Source organism: Dama dama, chromosome X (assembly GCF_033118175.1).
Source record: "Dama dama isolate Ldn47 chromosome X, ASM3311817v1, whole genome shotgun sequence".
In the NCBI taxonomy this organism is placed as follows: Eukaryota; Metazoa; Chordata; class Mammalia; order Artiodactyla; family Cervidae; genus Dama; species Dama dama.
The window spans coordinates 40,326,747-40,349,398 of record NC_083714.1 but is presented as its reverse complement, the minus strand read 5'-3'; the positions used below and the strand labels follow the sequence as shown (position 1 = coordinate 40,349,398).

Sequence of the window (22,652 nt, the reverse complement as noted above, 5' to 3'; positions counted from 1 at the left end):
GGATCAAATGAGATACTGCATAATAATTTAGAGCTAAGAGCTCCAAATTCCAAAGATCTATGAAGTAACGTAGGTAGAGTACTCAGCACAGGACCTGGGGTGTAAGAAGTATAGACATGCGTTAGTAGTATCACTTGTGGAGAAGTATTAGTACTGGTTTGAGCCTGGACTCTTCCCTACTGGCTCAGACAGTAAAGAATCTGCCTGTAAGGCAGGAGACTCAAGTTCGATCCCTGGGTTGGGAAGATTCCCTGGAGAAGGGGACGGCAACCCACTCCAGTATTCTTGCTTGGAGAATCCCATGGACAGAGGAGCCTGGTGGACTACAGCCTGTGGGCTTGCAAAGAATTGGATACAACTGAACAACCAACACTTTCACACACTTTCTGATATTAGACTACTTGGGTTCAAATCTCAGTTATCTCTTGCTAGTAGCTTTGTGATCTTGGGCATGTTACTTAACTATGGCTCTATGCCTCAGTCTCCTTACCTGCAAAATGGGAAGAATAGCAGCACCTGTCTCATGGGATTGGTATAAGGTTTCAAAGAATTTGCATCCTTGGAAGAGTGCATGGCACACAGAAAGTTTTCTCCAAATGTTAGTTAACGACTAGTAGTACTAGTACAAGTACCTTTTCCCCAGATAAACTTTGCTTCCTTCAGAATTTTTCTGAAAGTTAGCCATAGCATCAAGCTATGCTTGTTTCAGAATATTTTACTTCAGATTTCCTTATTGCCAAATTTAACTCCTTCCCTCTCTCTCTCTATCTTTCTGTGTGTGTGCCTGGGTACATGGTGTGTATGGCTTTTAAGGCAGGTGCAACCTACTCTGTATCCCTTATGGAATGATGTCTGCTATGAACAGATCATGGCATTTTCTTTTCATTTGTTAAATAAAAACATGGTGAGGTTGCCAATGATTTATGCACTCTGAAGCTGTCAGAAGGTATATTGAGCTTCTTTGTGGTTCTAAGAATACTAGGTGATACAGAAACACCTCCTGGGTCTGGCATTGTTGGAGAATGAGTTGTTTCACATAAGTGGATTTTTCTGATAACTAATGCTTACTCTGTTAAGCACCCATACTTAAAATATTTTTGGCCACTTTGGACAAAAATCTTTCTTTAAAAGTATAACATAATTTTCATTTCTTACATGAAGGTCACCAAACATTTTTGATCTCTTTTTCATAATTCAGGCTGGCCTGAGCATCAGATGAATGTTGTGAGGAGGCAATATCTGGCAGGATGGTTAAGCACATACCTTCTCCAGTTTGACAGACAGACATGAGTCAGAATTTTGGCTCTGTGACTCTGGGAAAAGTTATTTGGCCTCTCTCTGCTCCGGTTTCCTCATCTGTATAATGGAGACATGAGTAATAGGTACTGCATTGGATTTATTTTTAATATTTTGACTGTACCTTGCAGCATGTGGGATCTTAGTTCTCTGAGCAGGGATCAAACCCTTGCCCCCTGCAGTGGAAGCAGGGAGTCTTAACCACTGGACGGCCAGGGAAGTCCCTGCATTGGATTCTTTTAAAGATCAAATGAAATAATGCATCTAAAGCACTTCATATGTCACTGCACATAAAGCATGTATAATAGCTGCTCACTCATACCATTATTACTAGGTAGTGTTGTACACAAAATTATGCCCGAAAGGGGTGCAGAGCAGCCATACTGAGGCACTCCTAGAACCCTGAGGGAAGATTAATAAAATCAATACATGAGGAATGAGATAGAAAGCTGAGCTAGGGTGCACCCAGCAGCCAAAAATACTGACCATCCAGTCTCAAGTTCCCAAGGTAGCTAGGAGATAGACCTAAACACAAATACTTGCAAATTTAAAAACATTATTTTAAAAATTGAAAGTATTTGACATACAATATGGTGTAAATGTAAGGTGTACGATGTGTTACCTTGATGCATTTATATTTTGTAATATTGCCATTGTAGCGATATTTGTCACATCACCTAAGTACAATATTGTTGTCTGTGTTCCCTATAAAGGGCATTAGACCACTATGGTGTATTTACTACTCGTTGTAGGTTGGTATGCTTAAACAATGTCAGTTTTCATCCCTTAGCCCCCAACCCCTGGTAATGGCTCTTTTTTATGTTTGATTTTTTAAGATTCCATGTATAAGTGAGACCACACGGTATTTTTCTTTGACTTATCTCATTTAGCATAATGTGCTCAGAAGTCCATCCTTGTTTTTGCAAATGGCAGAACATCCTCCTTTTGCATGGCTGAATAACAGTCCATAGTGTGTATATACCACATCTTTTCTTGAAATCCATTCATCCGTTGATGAACATTTAAATTGTTTCTGTATCTTGTCACTTTAGATAGAGTATCTCTCAGACCTAAAGCACCTAGCACAGTGCCTAGTTTGAAGTGAAGTGAAGTGAAAGTTGCTCTGTCGTGTCCTACTCTTTGCAACCCCCATACAGTCCATGGAATTCTCCAGGCCAGAATACTGGAGTGGGTAGCCTTTCCCTTAGGGCATACTTAATACTTTTTTGTTGACACTATGAAACTGTTAATGTTTAAAAAGCAAAAAGAGCAGGGCTTAATTGTTGCCAAGGACACACTATTATTTATATACAGAAAGAGTGCCAGCTTGAAACGGTCAGTTTGGAAATCTAGAAAAATGAAAGCAGAGATGCAGCAGTACATTGACAATTTGAGTGTTGACTGTGGGGCACGGTGACCACATGAAAGAGCTGCTGCTTTCTGACCCTCTGAGTGGCCAGCTGGTCTCTGCAAGTGACCTCCATCTTTGTGTTCCCATGTGGCTCTAGTGTCCTAGGGTCGCTAGAGGCTCACACCACTAGCAACTGATCAGGGAGGTCTGCTGAGACACCTGGGAGACAAGGGTGTCTCTGAAGTGCCTCCCAGACTTTGATAGTATCTTCTTAAAAATACATCAAAAAAAATTTCCCCATTTTCTTTCTTTTTAATTTAATTAAAATTGTTATTATTATTATTATTGGCTGTGCTGTGTGGCTTGTGGGATGTCAGGTCCCCAATCAGGGATCAAACCTGGGCCCCCACCAGTGGAAGCAAGGAGTCCTAACCACTGGACCACCAGGGAAGTCCCTAAAAATTATTTTTTATTACATGAAAAATTCTTTAAATTCTATAGTGCTTTCTAATTTTTAAAAGTTTCATACATGTGATTTCATATAATCCCATAATAACCTCTTTTATTCCTTTATCCCTATGTTGCCCCCTCCCTCCTTCCCTTTCCCCACAGGCAGTTTGTCTTCCATATCTGTGAGTGTGCCTTTTTTGTTCATTTGTTTGTTTGTTTTAGTCACTAGTTTGTTGTATTTTTTAGATTCCACATATAAATGATATCATATAGTATTTATCTTTCTCTGACTCATTTCATTTAGCATAATGCCATCCAAGTGTCCATCCATGTTGGTATAAACTGGCATTATTTAGTTCTTTTTTATGGCTGAGTAGTATTCCAGCCATAACACACACACACACCCCACATTGTCTTTATCCATTCACCTGTTGATGGACACTTTATATGTATATATATATACACTACAGTGTCTTTATCCATTCATCTGTTGATAGACACTTAGGTTGCTTTTATACCTTGTAAATTGTAGATAATGCTGCTATGAACGTTGAGGTGCATGTATCTTTTGAATTGGTGTTTTTGGTTGTTTTATATATATATAAAATTGCTGAGTCATATGGTAGTTCTATTCTTAGTTTTTTGAGAAACCTCCATACTGTTTTCCACAGTGGTTGCACCAATTTGCATTCCCACCGACAGTGTAGGAGGGTTCCTTTTTCTCCACACCCTCCCCAAATTTGTTATTTGTGTTCTTTTTCATGATAGCCATTCTCACAGGTGTGAGGTGATACCTCCTTGTGGGTTTGATTTGCACTTCCTTGATGATTAGCAATGCTGAGCATCTTTTCATGTGCCTGTTGGCCATCTGCATTACCTCTTTGGAAAAATATCTATTCAGGTCTTCTGCCCATTTTATCAATTGGGTTGTTTTTTTGATGTTGAGTTGCATGAGCTGTTTATATATGTTGGGTATTAACCTCTTATTAGTCAGCATTTGCAAATATTTTCTCCCATTTAGTAGATTGTCTTTTCATTTTGTCAATGGTTTCCCTTGATATACAAAAAATTTTAAGTTGTAGGTTCCATTTGTTTATTCTTTTTATTTCGTTTGTTTTAAGAGATGGATCAAAAAATATTGCTGTGATTTATGTCCAAGAATATTCTGCTTGTGTTTTCCTCTAGGAATTTTATATCTGGCCTTTAATCCATTTGAGCTTATTTTTGGTATAGTGTCAGAGAATGTTCTAATTTCATTCTTTGACATGTGCTGTCCACTTTTCCCAGCACCACTTATTAAAGAGACTGTCTTTTCTCCATCGTATATTCTTGTCTCCTTTGTCATAGATTAACTGACCGTAAGTGAGTGGGTTTATTTTTGGGCTCTCTATTCTGTTCTACTGATCAACGTATCTGCTTTTGTGCTAGTACTATACTGTTTTGATTGCTGTAGCTTTGTAGCATAGCCTGAAGTCATAGAGTGTGATTCCTCCAGCTCTGTTCTTCTGTCTCAAGATTGTTTTGGCTATTTGGGGTCTTTTGTGTTTCCATACAAATTTTTGAATTATTTGTTCTAGTTCTGTGAAAAATGCCACGTTGGTATTTTTGATGGTTTGTTGTTGTTGTTCAGTCTCTAAGTCATGTCTGACTTTTGTGATCCCATGGACTGCAGCACGCCAGGCTTCCCTGTGCTTCACTGTCTCCCAGAATTTGCTCAGATTCCTGTCCATTGTGTCAGTGATGGTATAAAACCAACCATCTCATCCTCTGCTGCCCTTTTCTCCTTTTGCCTTCAACCTTTCCCAGCATCAGGGTATTTTCCAGTGAGTTGGCTCTTTGCATCAGGTGGCCAAAGTATTGGAGCTTCAGCTTCAGCATCAGTCCTTCCAATGAATATTCAGGGTTGATTTCCTTTAGGGTTGACTGGTTTGATCTTGCACTCCAAGGACTCTCAAGAGTCTTCTCCAGCACCACAATTCAAAGGCATCAATTTTTCAGTGCTCAGCTTTCTTTATGGTCCAACTCTCACATCAATACTGAAAAAAAACCATAGTTTTGACTAGACAGACCTTTGTTAGCAAAGTGATGTTTTTGCTTTTTAATATGCTGTCTAGATTTGTCAGAGCTTTCCTTCCAAGGAGTATCTTCTAATTTTATGGCTGCAGTCACCGTCCACAGTGATTTTGGAGTCCAAGAAGATAAAATCTGTCATTGTTTCCACTTTTTCCCATCTATTTGCCATGAAGTGATGGGGCCAGATGCCATGATCTTGGTTTTTTGAATGTTGAGCTTTAAGCCAGCTTTTTCACTCTCTTCTTTCACTAGTATCAAGAAGCTCTTTAGTTCCTCTTCACTTTCTACTATTAGAGTCGTATCATCTACATATCTGAGGTTGTTGATATTTCTCCCGGCAATCTTGATTCCAGCTTGTGCTTCATCTAGCCTGGCATTTCGCATGATATAGTCTGCATATAAGTTAAAAAAGCAGGGTGACAATATATAGCATTGTCACACCCCTTTCCCAATTTGGAACCAGTCCATTATTCCATGTAATGTTCTAACTGTTGCTTCTTGACCTGCATACAGATTTCTGAGGAGGCAGGTAAGGTGGTCTGGTATTTCTATCTCTTTAAGAATTTTCCACAGTTTGTTGTGATCCACACAGTCAAAGACTTTAGCATAGTCAATGAAACAGAAGTACATGTTTTTCTGGAATTCCCTTGCTTTTTCTAGATTATTCTTTCCCCCACTGAATTGATTAATGTAGCTGAGTGGTAAGTTTTCAAATCAGAAAGCATGAGTTCTTCAACTTTGTTCTTCATTTTCAAAATAATTTTGGCTATTCTGGATCTCTTGTGTGCGCATATGGATCAGGATCAGCCTGTACATTTCTGCAAAAAGGCCAACTGGAATTTTTAATAAGGATTGTATTCAGTCTGTATATTGCTTTGGGGAATATTGCCATCTGAACAACATTAAGTCTTCTGATCCATAAACACAGGATGTCTTTCCATTGATTTAGGTCTTTAAAATTTCATTCAACAATGTTTTGTAATTTTCAGCATACACGCCTTGTACCTCCTTGATTCAATTTATTCCAAAGTATTTTATTTCTTTTGATACTGTTGCAAATGGAAGTTTCCTTAATTTCACATTTGGGTTGTTTATTGCATAGAAATACAATTGACCTTTCACCATTAAGCATAATGGTAGTTGTGGGTTTTCATAGATGCTCTTTATCAGGTTAAAGGAATTCTATTCCATTCCTAGTTTTTTGAGTGTTTTTTATGATGAAAGTGTGCCAGATTGTTTCAAATGCTTTTTTTTTTTTGCATCTGTTAAGATGACCATTGATTTTCTCCTTTATTATACTGCAATGTTTATTACATTATTAATTTTCATATGTTAAATCAATCTTGTATTCTTGGGATAAAAGCCAGAGGGTCACATTGTATATGCACATAGAGATTTGTGTACATCTGTGATTATTCTTGAAGCATCTTTCTTCATAGAAATGGAATAACTGTGTTAAAATTTGATACTCTCAAATTCCCCTACAAACATGCTGTATGAAGTTCTAATCCTACCAATAGTGTAGAAAGTGCCTTCTTCCTCATGTCTCTGATGACCCTGGATATTATTTATCATTAATGTTGGCTAAAATGTTGGGTGCAAATGGTATTTCATTTATTGCTGTAATATGAATTTCATGACTCCATGTGCATTTGGACATCTCTCATGCCTTTATTGTTTATTTGTATTTCCATTTCTGTGAACCAAATGTATATTTCTTATTTATTTACAGAATGGAGAAGGCAGGGAGGACACTCAGGCCTCAAGAGAATATCTTCCAGAACATATGGAAAAATCCTCATGTCTAGGTGGAGTGTCACTAATGTGACCAATAAGTCCCTTGACAGCACTATCCTAGCAATGGTCTTTGTTCTGCCTTTGAACTTGCTGGGAGTCAGGGACAGATACAGTTCTTGTGATCATTTGGGACTGGCCTGGGTGGTACCTCTCTGACTATGCGGTCCTGGCTAAGCCCCAGGAAGGACTGGTCTGTCCCAGCTCTAGTCCTCTGGTTTTTCTTTCAGCCAGGCTTCCCCCAGCCTCATCCCCAGTAGGCACTTCTTTTTCACCTGCCATTTTTATGACCAACCCATTGCCAGGGATACTCTACATCTCCTATTCTGCTCCTGGGCCAACCCTACTTTGTAGAAAGCTGTTTTGTTTATGAAGGATTTCATTGAATGTATATGAAGCTCAGTGAGGGCTTCTTTCACTCTCTTTCTCCCTCCTTCTCTCTCACCAGCTGGTATCAGTATGGCTTCTTCTTTGCCCCCATCCGTTCACTGCCTCCTGTCTCCCTGAGTCACTCCATCTGCCTTGTCACTGGAACAGCATGGGTGCCCTCCCCAAAGTGGGGCCGGTGGGATGGACAATTTGCCATTTCCCAGGGGCTGCTCGACAGGGAAGCAGTTCTGGAAGGAAGGCAGCTCTACTAATGATCATGAGTCAAGGGCTAAATCTCCCATAATCGATCTGGGCTCTAGGAGAGCAAAGCCTCCCTGGAGCAGTGAGGCAGAAGGCCAGGCAACTAAGCAGTAGCTGCAGTGGGTATCAGGCCCTGAAACGCCACGTTCGCTCCGAGAACTCTGAGTCCCCTTCTCTCGGCCTCGGTTGACTCATCTGTAAAAATGAAGAGACTGGAGTAAGGATTGGTAATGTCTCACTGTTGGACACTGTTTTTAACTGGCCCGTTTCCATCAGTTTCCGCTGGGGAAAGCTTTGTATATTTAGCCGCTCAATTTGAGCTAGTGGGAAGACTAAAGAGGATTTTGGTAAGTTTTTGGTCTTTTTTTTTTTTTTTTTTCTTTCTCCTTTTTCTGTCGAGCCAGTCTGACACTCCTACTGGAATTTCCGTGAGTTACATCAAATGACACCCATGAGTCTGGCCATCCCAATCTACCGATTCCATTTCTTTTCGGTAAAAACTGGACTTCAAGTAAGGTCGGAAATATTTGCCTTCTTTCACGAACCTTTTCATTCTCCCTCGAAGAGACTATTTGGTGTGGGGCCTGTTATCCGAGAAGTCCGGGAAGGGCATCCAGGACAGTTCGGGGAAGGGAGGGGTGCGGAGGGCCGCTGGAGAGCGCTTCCTCTCTGGGGTGGCTCAGCGGCTCACCACAGGGTTTGGGGGCTCCAGGCCGCGTCCCGGGCTGGAGGAGGAAGCGGGCCGCCTGGCAGGGCTGCTCAGTGAGGCCGGGATTCCCGCCCGAGGCTCTCGCAGAGGCCCGCGGCAGGCCAGGCGGCGGCAGCCCCGGGCTCGGGGTTGAACCCGGCGGCAGCAGCATGCGCAGTGTGGCCGCCGCCGCCGCCGCTCCGTGGCTTCTGCTGCCGCCACGGCTACCGGGCGGCGGCGGCGGCTGCTCTGCCCTGCGCCGCTGTCACTTCCAGTTCCTACTTCGGCGATCCAGGTCCGGGTCACTGCTTCCCCGCCGCTGGCCCGGTCCCTCCAGGCCGCTCTCCCTCCCGGGCTCTGGCTCCCGGCTGGAGGGGGCCGGCGAGGTACTGAGAGCCGGGTGCGGAGCGGCCGCAAAGGCGGGTTCCCAGGGCAGCCGCTGCCCGCCCGTCGCCGCCCCGCGCGCCCTCGGCCGGCTCGCCGCCCGCGCACCCAGCAGGGCGCGCCTCCCGCACCCCGCTTTCGGCCCCGCGCTCCCAGCCGCTCTGGAAACAAGAACTTGAGGGCCAGCATCTGGCTTCCCGTTAGGTTAAGGGGGGGGGGGCATTAAAAAACAAACAAAAAACCCCCCTGGTCTGGAGAGGTTGCGGGCGCTGCTCAGAGTTTGGAGACGGGCGCCCCCTCCTCGTCCGCGTCCAGGAGCAAAGTTGCAGTCGCCCCTCCCCGCCCCGGCGAGCCGAGCCCAGCTCTCCAGTTTCGCCCTGGTGGCGGCCGCGCTCAGGGCAGAGTCCCAGCTCCGGCCGAGTGGAACCGTTCCCGCAGCCTTGGCACCGGCTCGGCCGCCCGCTCGCCGGCCCGGTGACTCGGGAGGGCGAGCGGCTTCCCGGAGGCGGCGGCGGCGCGGATAGAGCGAGCGAAAAACTGGAGGACCAGCGGGCAGCCGCCGAGCCAGGTGACCTGCCCGGGCGAAGGGTCAGGGGAAGGGGAGCGCGCGAGGGCCTGGGGTGGGGCCGAAGGACCCTCGTTGGCGAGGAGCCGCCCTCGCTCCCCGGGCCGTGGCCGCGGGGTCCGTCCTCCGCCAGGGCCTCGCGGGGCTCTGAGCTCCTGGGTGCCGGGAGCGGGGGCGGGGGCCGAGGGCGCGGAGCGGGGACGCACCAAACTTAGGGGCGAGTTGTCCGGCTCTGGCCGCGAGGTTTGCATCCGACCGGATTCCTTCTTTTCCCTGAAACCAGGGCAGGAGTCAACAGTACTATTTTTCTTTTATACTAATTGACATTCGCCCCCCCCCCCCCCCCCATCCCCGGCATCCGTACATTTGGGGATATTTTAGGCGTTGAGTACACAGGTCTGTCGCAGGAATGGTTTGTGGATGGGGAAAGTCCTGTATCTACAAGGTGTTCCAACGTGCCTGTGGTTAATTTCGAGTTTTCATTTTCCAGTCATTTAGGAACCCAACAGGTATTTGAGCGATTTCGTTTCTCAGCTCTAGAGTGGAGAGCCCTTAAGTTATCTCTGTCTCTTTGAAAATCTTATAGTTTTATTTTTGGTTTGTTATTGTTTTTGGATACAGGGGTGACTCACATGATTTTTTTTTTTTTTGTCTCTCCTTAATGTGTAATGGAGAAAAAATAGAGTCCTAAGGGAATATATTTTTCTATGCAACTATGTACCTTTTGTCAAGAAAAGCTTCACATAAACCAGAAACCATTATAGGAGAGGAGACAATTTTAAAAGCAAGATTCTGAGATCCAGACTGTTTTTCTAACTTGTATTTGCCTGGGAACCCCACGATTTGTCCTTGAACTTCCTATCTTAATTTTGACATTGACCATGGTAAGAAGAGCTCCGATGACATCATTTGCTCCAGCCACAGTTCTGGTGTTCCGTGACTGAGAGCTCCTGTCTCCAAAACGTAAAGCCTGGGCCTGCCCTTGGAGTTCAGCTGAGGCATTTCCAAGGATTTCTCTTAAGCAAAGTATTATGCTACATGCCAGGCAGTGCTGCAGTCTCTTCTTACATAAGCGAGCTTCAGGCTGGTGGAGTCTCTGGGTGTGCTTGGAGCAGTTAAGATCAGAGAGTTCTCAGTCTTGGGGAGGGAGGGTGGTGGTTGGTGACTGGAGTTTGGAACAAAGTAAATTTCCAGCCTAGAAATCTCATCTTGCCTTCCTTTGCTGCTTCAGGTTTTGGAAAGCGTTCGATTTATCTTATCTAAAACTCACTGTGCCCTTGTAAAGGATGTAGGAGAGATGGCATTGGTTTCATTGGCCAGAAAAACAGAAAAGTTTAGTGAACCAAAGTCACACAGCCGGCGGGTGGTGTCATCAAAAGTCTCACCTGAAACTTCTGCTCTCAGCCCATGATTCTGCTTTGTTTTTAGGACAACATGTCATTTGATACAAAAGTATCTCATTTGGTACATATCGTGGATGGTAGGTCTTCCAAGCTACTATTTCTTTCTGTTCTTTCTTGCCAGCTCATAGGACTGGTGCGGTTACTAGGGGTGAGGTCAGGGACAAAGCTTTCCACAGGGGGGTCTGTGGTTGGTGTTGATCTATGGTCTGCCTCCTCTCCAGTCATCTTTGGGGGTAGCAGTGTTGAACAGACTGAGCCCCCGGAGCCCAGAAATGTCTGACATTCATCTGACGTCACTAGCCCAAGTATAACATTACTTCAGTCTTTACAAAGAAACTCATTCAGGAGGAGAAACCGGAGAGTGTGAGTTTTGGTCTGCAGCGATCTGCTCATCACTGGGCTGAGACTTAGGAACTTAGACTTGAAGGAGGGAGAGGAGTTGGGTACCTACCATTTCTCAAGCACCTACTGTGTTCTAGGTTGCCTGCTAAGTGCTCTTGGTATTTTCTTTCATTTCATCCTGACAACAATCCTAGGAGGGAGAGGATATTGTACCCATTATACACTGGTGGAAACTGAGGTTTGGCGATGATCCAGACAAATGCCACATACTGCCAGTGCAAAACAGAGCCAGAATGTAATCACTGATGTTCCTTACTTCAGAACTTGTTCCCTTTGCAACGTGCCAGGCTGTTAACCCAACGGAGCTATTGAGAATATGGCAACACCTAGCCTTGGTTTTCACACATAGCTGTACATCAGAGCCACTTGGGGTGTTTTTAAAAAAATACAAATATTGGGATCTACCCACACTGGACTTTTGGGTTAATTGGTCTACAGTGAGATCTAGGCCTTCCTCACTATTTCTTCTTCTTTTTGTTTAATGTTAAGTAAATTTTATATTGACGTACAGCATGAATTCAGGAAACTGCACAAGTCTTGAGTAAAAAGTTTGCTGGATCCTTACAAACTGAACACATCTGGGACTGGTGGTTCAGTGCTTAAAAATCCGCCTGCCAAGTGCAGAGGACACAGGTTCGATCCCTGGTCTGAGAAGATTCCACACGCCACAGGGCAACTAAGCCCTGTGCCGCAGCTACTGAGCCCAGGCGCCCTAGAGTCTGTGCTTCGTTGTTCTTTTTTTTTTTATTGCTAGTGGTATTCCATTGTGTAGATGTCCCCTATTTTCTTTATCCATTCACCTGTTGATGGACATCTGAGTTGTTGCCAGTTTGGGGTTGCTATGAACAATGCTACTATGAATATCCCTGTGTGTCTTCTGGTACACATTTCTGCTGGGTTTATACATAGGAATGGAACTGCTGGGTCATAGGGTATGTGCATGTTTGACCTGAGTAAGTGCTGCCCCCCAGTTTTCCGAAGTGGTCTTGTTATTATTTGGTTTTGAAAGCTTCCCAAGTGATTCTAATGTGTAGCCAGAGTCAAGAACTATTTCCCTGGTTTATTTAGAGTTCAGCCGTCCAGCAACCCCTAGAGTCTGCCACCAAGCTGAGAACCTCATCAGCCTTGGATCGTCTAGAAAATCTCTGCTGAACTGGGCAGCTAGCATCCATTTCCCCATAATCCTTTCCATTCTCAGCATGGTAATCTGTGATCACATTTCTCTCTTTACTAGTCTTGGGGCTTCTCAAAGGCAGGAACTAGAGGTTGATCATCCTTAAAATGCCAGCAGTCATGACAGAACATGGCACATAGCAGGTGCTCAGTAAATATATATTAAATGAATGATTGCTAGAATGACTGAGTGGTCAGGCAAGGTCTGGGCTGCAAAAGAGATGCCCGCTCTTTGTCCTTGGACATGTGCACTTCATTCCTAGGAGTCTGCCTTAAGCCCTCACTCAGAACCTAATTGCTTTTATTTATCGAAGCCTGTTGGAATTATGGGTAATCTGGTTGCTCATCCCCAAACTGATTAGAAAATTAGATCAGATGAGATAAGGTATGTGGAAGCACTTTGTAAACTGGAAAACAGCATCTAAATGGAAAGTTGTGATAAAGGGAAAATAGAGGTTGCTCCAGATGAGACTTGCTGGTGATGGTAGAAAGTCTATATCTATGTGAAACATGGAAGCAATGAAATCAGCAGGAGACAAAAACTATAAAAAAGCAGACTGCCAAACATAACCATCCGGGCATTTTTGGTATGGGGTCAGGTAACCCAACACATGCTGTGTGGTCTAGTGGCCAGAATTTCTAACTTTCTCCGCCTTGGTCTGGGTCTGATTTCTGCTCAGGGAGCCTTTGTTCTTGAGAAGTCGTGTAGTAGTGCAGTGGCTAAGAGCTTGAGTTTTGGACTTGAACTGACCTAAGGTAGCCACTTGTGAATTATATGATAATTTCTTTCATGGTGAAAAGAGTTAGTTGCTCAGTTGTGTCCAACTCTTTATGACCCCACGGACTGTAACCTGCCAGGCTCCTCTGTCCATGGGATTCTCCAGGCAAGAATACTGGAGTGGGTTGACATGCCCTTCTCCAGGGGATCTTCCCAACCCAGGGATTGAACCCAGGTCTCCTGCATTACAGGCAGATTCTTTACCAACTGAGTCACCAGGGAAGCCCTTTCTTCATGGTAATGTTAGGTAGTATTAGGTATATATTACATTCTTGTATTAGATATATGCTACCTCTTAGCATTAAATGAGAGAAGTAAAGCACTTAGCTTAGTGCCTGGCACTGAGTAAATTCTCACTAACATCTAATTATTTCCTAATTTAGCTGTAATTTAGTTTTTTGGCTGCACTGGGTCTTCGTTGCAGCATGGGCCATGTGGGATCTTAGTTCCCTGACTAGGGATTGAACCCACATCCCCTGCATTGGAAGGTGGATTCTTAACCACTGAACCATCAAAGCAGTCCCTGGAATTTTAATATATCCTAGTAGACTAGTGTTCACAAATGATCACATTGCATTATCCAAAAAAGGTTCGCTTTTTTTCTTGTTGACAGGTTAGGCAAACTCTATTTAAGAAGGGAACCGTGATTTATAGAAAGATTTGCTTTAGAAATTTTAACATTTAAAAAAAACCTTGGGACTTCCCTGGTGGTCCAGAGGTTAAGAATCCACCTTGCAATGCAGGGGACCTGGGTTTAATCCCTGGTCCAGGAAGATCCCATATACTGCAGAGCAACTAAGTCCGCAGGCCTCAACAACTAGACCCTGTGCTCCACAAGAGTAGCCACCGCAATGAGGCCCCCAGTTACTGCAACTAGAGAGTAGCCCCCGATTGCCACAACTAGAGAAAGACTGCACAGCAATGAAGACCCAGTGCAGCGAAATAAATAATAAAAGAAAATAAAAGCCCTTGGAGACAAGGAAGGGTAAACTGTGGCCTCTGGGGAATGATGGCTTCACCTGGGGTTCTGAGGTTTTACACTCGTTCCAGTGAGAATTTAGACGAGGATGAAATGTAAACCAGGAAAAAGAAAATCCAGCCATCTTGTTTCACAGTTCTATGCTTTATTTGGCAGAGATTGCTTGTTTTTGGAAAAACGTTGTTAGAAAATAAAGTTGAAGGTTAAAATCGCCACATATTTTCTAATACTTAACATCTTTCTTCCAAAGACAAATCAAAGTTGACTGTTTCTGGGAATTTTCGGTGAAGAGTGGTGGTGGGCTTGACCTCTGTTCTCCTGGTGAACAGCAGAACTCCATCCTGCCAACATTATTAACCTCTTTCACTCACTAATTGAAGTGGGTTTTTTTTTCTTTTTCTGAACTTGGAATTCTTAGTGTCTCGCATCATAGAAAATAATTTGACTTTAGAGGGTGTTGAAATGTGTTGAAAATTATTTGTAGGTCATATTTACTGTGTTTACATATTTTATTTGAAAGATTGCATAAAGCCAGTTTAAATTTTGGTGATGTTATAGCCCAGTAATAGCCATGGGACAGAAACTGGAAGCTGTAACTCTAATTTCTGGTAATATATGTGTAATCTTAAGAGTTTCATGAACTGGTTATAAAAGTTCCTGTTAAGTCTCCAGCCTAATGTCTTGCTGTTGTTTTTAGTGCTTAGTGTGGCTGATTTTTAAGTTTTGAGAAGAAATTTGTATATGGTTTTCTTTATAACAACTCAGGACGTGAAATATGTTTGGGGATCCAGTTCTAAAGAGGAACTGGAGAAGACAAAGCGACTGAATTCTTCTGAGACTATGAATTATTCAGTTGTTAACCACAGTAACTTCTTTAGCTACCATTTTGTGTGCTAATAATAGAAACGGTTTGGACGGATTCCTCTTGGAATTGAAAAATCAGGAAAGCTTTTCACTCTTTTCTAGTCTATGCATAAACTAGGAGAATGTTTAAAAGGATATTTTCAGTTTCTCATGTTTACCTGGATAAAATAGTAGGTGTGTCTTTTAAAACAAAGGTATTGATATTCGTTTTATAATTACTATAGCTTGAAATTTAAAAATCCACCCCAGAGCAGTTTGCTTTTTGTTTTAGTTGAATTAAACAATTCAACAAATGGTTTTTTGTTTTTGGTGATGACTGACAAAAGCTTTCCCCTTTGCTCCCAGGAAATAAGTAATAGACCTGTTGAATTGAGCACAGTTAAGGAGGGAAAATAAAAATCAATTGCCCCTCTACAAAAAACAAAAACAAACCAAAACCCCCATGGTATGTAATACTTATAAAGGAAACATAAAGTTTCTGAATTGAATTGAATGTGTGCTGATACTACCAAAAGGAAGGCATTTTGTTGGAATTAAATCTAACTCAACTCTGGTTTTAATGTTGATTCGAATCCAGGCTGTTTCTGGGGGCAACAGAGCACAATACAGGCCTTTATTAAGACCACACAATCTTGGCCAGTTCTCCCCTGCTCCAGCCCCTTTCTAATTTGGTCATATGCTATCATTGAGGCGACCCCCCCAAGGATCAGTCTGAGAGGTGAGGACGTTGCCAACACAGCATAAGGTAGGCAGAGCCGTTGGTGATGACCCTGGGGTTAGCACCAAAGGGAAGTACAAGGTCTGGCCAATTGCTTAGGGCCTTTGCTTACCTTTGTTTTTAGAGGAGGTGTATGTCCACTCAGCCCAGAAGGCTGCTCCTTATCTACATTTCAACATTGACCTTGCCACTTCTTCCATTGTCATCTGGAAGAAAGACTTACAACACCAGACATCTGTCTAATTAGCTCCCAGCTTTGTCAGACCCTGGCAAACTGGACCCTACCACACAGAGGGTTGTGTGGCATCAGATGACGTCTAGTCACGTGTCATTTTTATTTGACTTCTTGGCAGAAGATTTACCTTCCTAATTAAGTTCTGCTTAGAGAAATAGAGTAAAATCCCAGCTTTATACTTTCTTAGGGACTTGAATATTATTACAGAGATCAGACATGTCAACTGAGGGATTGAATAGGGCAATGGGGAAGAGAAGGAATTAAATTAAGGTGAGATGAAGCACAGCAGTTTGCAAAGCAGAGAGTGAAAGTGTTATAAGGACTTGCTTGTCTCACCCTAGAAAAAACATGCAGGTTTCCCTACCCTTTGGAAGCGCGGGCATTACTTTAAGAGGCATCTTTAAGGGGTCAAGCTGTGAACAGCTTTTATGAAGAGCTGGCCCTGTGAAGCAGTTCCTCAACACTGAGGAACATTCTGTCTTGTATTAATAACTTGTCTGTTCTTCATGGCTAGGTTTCCAGCAAACTGGGGCTACTTACCATGATTTCTGAGAAATGTATGCAAACCAAGAGAATTCGGTATTTTACTAACCAAAGAAATTTAACCACTTCTTTGGAGAAATGTGTGTTGTGATAGTGTAAATGAGCATTTTTACTGTGAAATAACCCGCTTGCATTCTTTGAAGATAGGCTGGTATTTGGGAAAGGATTGGGGGAAATCTTGATTGGGGATTAAAAAATCACCTTCAAGGAAAGAGAACAGAATGAAAAATAATGTTTGACGGTGTATACTTGTAGGGACTTTTTTATTTGATAGATTTTATGTAGCATCCGTTTTATTTCTTATCTTAAAACAAATTTATGCATTAGTGCCTGGCATATGCCAGGTGTTCAGTAAATATTTGTTGAATGGGTAATGAGTGGATGAATTGTTAAGAATTAATTTTAGATAGCTTGAATATATAACAGCCTATATGTAGATTATCAGGAGCTGACTTTATTTATTGAAGTGACTCTTTAGTGGATGAAAATAAGGCTAACAGGAAAACTGGGTCTCTCCTAGTCAGAATTACTCAGTTTCTTTACATCAAGATGGAGCACCTGTTTCATGTTTTTAAAAGTTAAAAAAAGACAAAAAAGAGAAAAATGTGAGAGATTAGGTCACACAGTGTCATATGGAAGACTTTCTCTGCCTTTCCCGTCCTCAGGTCACTTCTTATTCCTTGTGTTACCCAAACTCTGTCAGTTTCACTACAATTTCAAGTGTGCAATTTGCACATCCAGGACTCTAACTTTGATTCTCCAAAGTGGTCCCAGGCAGTAACTGCACTTCCTTTGGGTGAGGTAAATGCTTTATCAGCATTCTTTTCTTCTCTCAATCATATTCTTCAAAAACAAACATCTGTCTTCCCATGTGATGGAAAATATATGAGCCCTGATTTAGCAAGTTCTATGAGAAAAAAAATGACCTCTCCCTGTCTTTCCTTCTGGAGAAGGTAGGCCCAAGGATAGGTGTTTCTGGTGGAAGAAATAGCCACTTAAATTTTAGGTTGAAAGGAAAGAGGAATAGTCAGCAAACGTTTGTGGATCGTCTATGTGGCAAGTGCTGAGCATTGTGGGAAAAGGCAGCGTGTATACGGGAAATAGTCATGGAGTCTCGCAGTGGATGTCTGGCTAGGTGGCCATGCTGCCAGAGTCTAAAGCATAATACAGAGTGGAAAGAGAAGCGCATTATGTACTGAGGTAGAATGTTGGAGGAAGACCCTATGGAGGAGAGTGATGGAGGATGGGCCCTGAAGACCCGCTACAATTCAGATGATTGAGGGACCTTGTTCATAAAGAGAAGGGTGCCTAGCAGAGAGCGGCACAGTGAAGGAAGCAAAGGATTCTGGGGCATACATAGAGGTGATGGTAAGAAATGACGCACTTGCTAGTGGTGAGACCAGCTTGAGAAGCACTTTGAATGCTGGCTTGAAGAGTGTGGACTTGATCTTGTAGGCAGTCATAGGCAAGGTTACTGTAGGCTGAAAGACGTGACTTTTAACAGAAAGCACTGTTCATGCTGGCTTGGATGTCTGAGCTCTTGAATGCCCACCTTCCTGTGTTTGGATGGTTTCCTAGGCACAGATCTTGTTTGGGGTCAGATGGAGGAAAATTAATTAACTTATTCATTAATTGGTTGATTGATGTCTGTTAGGCATCGATGGGCATCTCTGAAAAGGGCATGATTTTGAAGAAGTGACTCACATAGAGAAGTAAGCAAAGTATGCCAAAAGTCTTTGCCAAATGAATTGTTGAAGGTGATCTCAAAAGAAAGAAAGAAAGTGGGAGAAACTTTGGCACAACTTCCTTCCCACCCAGATTAGCTGGTGTGAGAGGGACTTCAGGCGTGTGATTTGTAGTCTTGCCAATTGCCTGTCACTGCTTCTTCCTTCTCGTGGGTTACTTTGCTGTATTTTGTCATGTCCCACTGTGCCCTGCTGGGACTTGGACTCTGTTTTAAAGCAAGGGATGAACAGGTTAATGTGGCTCGTAGTGGCTGTCTTTTAAGCTGTTTTACAATAGACCGTTAAAAAAAAAAAAAAAGATAACCCAGCCAGCCAAACAGTAACATCTCACAGTTCTTTCCAGCATCCCTTCTCTATAGTGCCCACATCATGGTGCTTTGGGAGGAGATTTGTACCACCTGAGACAAGCCAGAAATTACATGGGCACATGAGTCACTGAAACCCATCACCGTGGAGCTTGAAGCATCTTTAGTCACCTCAGAGTCACTGGGCTTCAGTTTGGGGACAAGCACAGGTGTGTGTTATTTTAGATAACAGATGTTTCCTGAAAAGTCATATGGAAATAGATTCTTTTTCTTTGCTAATCATATTTCTTTTTGTCTTTACTTGTGATCTTGACAATGCCTTTTCCTCAATTATAATTAATCACCAATTGGTGCAAGCTTCTAAACTGTAATTCATCAAACAGTTATTGAACACCTACTATGTGACACTCTTCTAGACACTGAAGATCCAGAGATGAAAAAAAATTTTTAATACTATTGCAGTATAGTTGATTTACAATGTTATGTTACTTTCTGCTGTATAGCAAAGTGATTCAGTTATACACTTTTTATATTCTTTTCCTTTATGGTTTGTCTCAGGATATCAAATATACTTTCTTGTGCTATACAGTAGGACCTGGTTGTTTATCCATTCTATAAGTAATAATTTGCATCTGCTAATCCCAAACTCCCAGTCCATCCCTCCTCCACACCCAGATATGAAAATGTTTTAAAAAATTGGCTTCATGGGGCTTATTTCAGTTTCTCTGATAGTCCACCCTACCAATTCACCAATGAATGGTGGTTTATTGAGTGTCTCATATGTATTGAATGCTGGACCAGGGCTGGGGGACACTGTGCTGCAAAGAGTTGGCTTTCCAATGGCAAAGCCAGGGCTAATCTTAAACCCTGCAGAATAAGTAGAGAGTATTACAGTGGAGTTGATTGAGAGCTTATGTGTGTGCCATCTATGCAGACAGCAAGAAGAAAGAGAGGCATGAGGGTGGAGGACTTTAAGGAAGGCAATGGGTGAGACTGCCGGAGGGGGGACTCCTGTATTCATTGCCCACCTCCCTCCCTCAGCTTTGTGCTCATAAAGGCTGTGTATTGTCACCCTGCTTATTTAACTTATATGCAGAGTACATCATGCGAAATGCTGGACTGGATGAAGCACAAGCTGGAATCAAGATTGCAGGGAGAAATATCAATAACCTCAGATATGCAGATGACACCACCCTTGTGGCAGAAAGTGAAGAGGAAATAAAGAGGCTCTTGATGAAAGTGAAAGAGGAGAGTGAAAAAGCTGGCTTAAAACCCAGTATTCAAAAAACTAAGATCATGGCATATAGACGGGGAAACAATGGAAACAGTGACAGGCTTTCTTGGGCTCCAAAATCACTGCAGATGGTGACTGCAGCCATGAAATTAACAGATCCTTGCTCCTTGGAAGAAAGCTATGACCAGCCTAGACAGCATATTAAAAAGCAGAGACATTACTTTGCCGACAAATGTCCATCTAGTCAAAGCTACGGTTTTTCCAGTAGTCATGTATGGATGTGAGAGTTGGACCATAAAGAAGGCTGAGCGCCAAAGAACTGATACTTTCAAACTGTGGTGTTGAAGAAGACTCCTGAGAATCCCTTGGACTGCAAGGAGATCCAGCCAGTCAATTCTAAAGGAAATCAGTCCTGAATATTCATTGGAAGGACTGATGCTGAAGCTTCAATACTTTGGCCACCTGATGCGAAGAACTGACTCATTTGAAAAGACCCTGATGCTGGGCAAGATTGAAGGCAGGAGGAGAAGGGGACGACAGAGGACCTGGTTTTTATCCATTCTATAAGTAATTGTTTGCATCCACTAATCCCAAACTCTCAGTTCATCCCTCCCCGACACCCAGGCATGAAGATGTTTTAAAAGACTGGCTTCATGGGACTTATTTAAGTTTCTCTGATAGTCCACCTTACCAGTTCACCAGTGAGTGATGAATAATTGATATAAGCTTGGCGTGCTGTAGTCCATGGGGTTGCAAAGAGTTGGATGCAACTGAACGACTGAGCAACAACATGTAACACTAGTCTCTCATGTGCATGGAATTTGTCGCGAAGCAGTTGCTTCTACTAGGTTTTCAGGCTCTGAGCCTAAATCATAGAAAGAAGGGGCTTCGGGAACCCTGTATTCACAGAAGAGTCCCCTCCTTCACTTCCTGGACAATTAAACCAGCCGGAGCTCTCGGCTCTTAGATTTCTCATGGTCTTTATACCTATGGCTGGATTCATCATGGGGAGTTCTAAAAGAAATAGTACCTGGAATGTCTAGGGTAATTTTTTATCTTTTTAATTCATCCTTTACATGAAAGGACAAGGAAGAAGTATAAAGGATGAAGATGTTGACTCGGGACCCCATGTTCAGGCATTCTTCAGTATAAAAATGGATTTTCCAAAAGTTTGTTTTTAAGTTATTGTAAGGAGCACACAACACATTTTCCCATAGAAATATGGTGCTACACAGTGGCTGTTTTCTGGCCAGCCCACAGCAGCTTGTTTAATAACTAATGTGACTGAATTACAGATGTCAGAGAGACTAAATGGCGGGGATGACACTGTATCTCTGGGAAAATATGCGCCTTGTTCCAATCGGCAAGACTAAGAAACAAGTTGCCTTCTCTGAAGGGGTGGGGACTTAGGGCTCCGGGAGGACACCCCAGCTCTGGTGCGCAGATGCTCCAGCAGCTGGGACATCTTGTGTCTGCCTGCCCCACCCCTCAAAACTGGCAGCTTGTGTGAGTCTAGTGACAGGGGCACAGGAGGAAGGTGGGGGGTGGGAGGTGGGCCACAGCGGCCATCTGGCTGGGCGGCAGCTGGTTCTAGGTCGCCGGCTTCCCTCCTAGGCTTGGCAAGTGCTATTGACAAAAGAGATTTCGTCTTTTCCTTTCCTTCACATCTACTCTCCTTTTGGTGAGATTGTCCAAAGCCAGTTGTCCTCTCTGTTTCTCCTTTTAATCTTGGCACTGTTTCCACCAGGATGCCCATATCATTCCTCATTCCTTTGCCTCTTTCCTGAACACTTGCTACTCAACTGAAGATAAATTTCTGTTGTGGAGAAAGTGGTTTTTGCCGTAAACATGTGCTAACAAGGAAGAATGGAGATCATAAAGTTGGATGCATTGATGTCAGTGATGCTGAGGAAGCCATCTGGAAGTGGATTTGGGGATTTCGAGATGAGGCGTGAGCAGTAACAATTACGCTCAGACCTTTGCTCGTTGTACAGGAGCTCTATGAAGCTGGGCTTCCTGGCTCTGGATATCATGAGGTCCAAGTCATCAAGAAGCCCATATTTGTTATCTAAAGTAGCTTTGTATAAATCTACAGAAACAAAAGGACATAGATGGTCAAAGCCATCCCCAATTGCAACGCGAGTCCCATGAGGCACTGGCAGCAAGATAGAGACAGAATTTATAAATAAGCCAGTTAAAAATGACATTTTGAAAAAAAAATCAGCTGTGAACAGGTAATAATTATGTTAGGCTGTGATACCCCAGACTCCCTTTGCTCTGATTCTGTATTATCCAACAAATTTCTGATTGTCATTTGGCTTATCATGTAGATTTCTCTGTTGGGAGAGAGTGATTGGAAGGATCCAATCCTCTTAATGGTTCATTTTTTAAAAAAATTAGTACATTGGCTTTTTGCTTTATGTATTAGCCTTTTGTGAACATGGTTAATGTGAGTCTATTTTCAAGAGCCTTGAGAATTGAAGACCAGATTCTGGACCTTGGGGACCCAGCCAAGATGGTGCCTTTGGGAGCCTCTGTTCAGAGGATGAATCAGCAGGCCTTTTACTGCACTCCTTTGGTCAAAGACATCTCTCACCGTCCAGATGGGAAACAGAGACACAAAGAAAGTAGTGTTGCTTTCCTTGAGTCCTCACAACTGCCCCGCAGTGACAAATCTTGGATTAGAGTCAAGGTTTCCTGACCCTCACATTGGTGCTTTTTTCAGTACACCAATGTTATTGCAGCTACGTGCATAAGTCAGACCTTGTTCTCTAAATGGCTGAAGTGTAGAGAAAGGAAGGAAATAAGGGAGAGAAGTAGCGAGCAGGCTTTGTACCATATCAAATTGGAAGAGTTATCATTTAAAACCAAGCAGAGTATAAATGCTAACTCCTGTATTCTAGTAAGTGGAATAACAGTATCGAAGTGAGTCCAGTTTTCTGAGATGAGAGGATTATTTGTTGCTGACTGGGTGACTGCTTTTAGGAGGAGCTGGGTGGAAGCATCCCAGGTCATGTTTACTGAGCCAGGAGCACTGCCACC

The 22,652-nt window shown here is 43.1% G+C and overlaps 1 protein-coding gene across 5 annotated transcripts in view; it reads left to right on the top strand.

Annotated features, from left to right (window-relative positions):
* ARHGEF6 (Rac/Cdc42 guanine nucleotide exchange factor 6) overlaps positions 1-22,652 on the top strand; it is a 115,716-nt gene that overhangs the window by 2,785 nt on the left and 90,279 nt on the right. Inside the window, exon 1 of one of the 5 annotated variants that reach the window (XM_061137099.1) lies at positions 7,810-7,941. The exons of the other annotated variants lie outside the window; for them this stretch is intronic. Within the exon in view, the coding sequence (XP_060993082.1) occupies positions 7,825-7,941 (117 nt within the window). The 5' untranslated portion in view covers positions 7,810-7,824. Of the gene's footprint in view, positions 1-7,809; positions 7,942-22,652 lie in introns of those variants that run through there. 5 annotated transcript variants of the gene reach the window in all.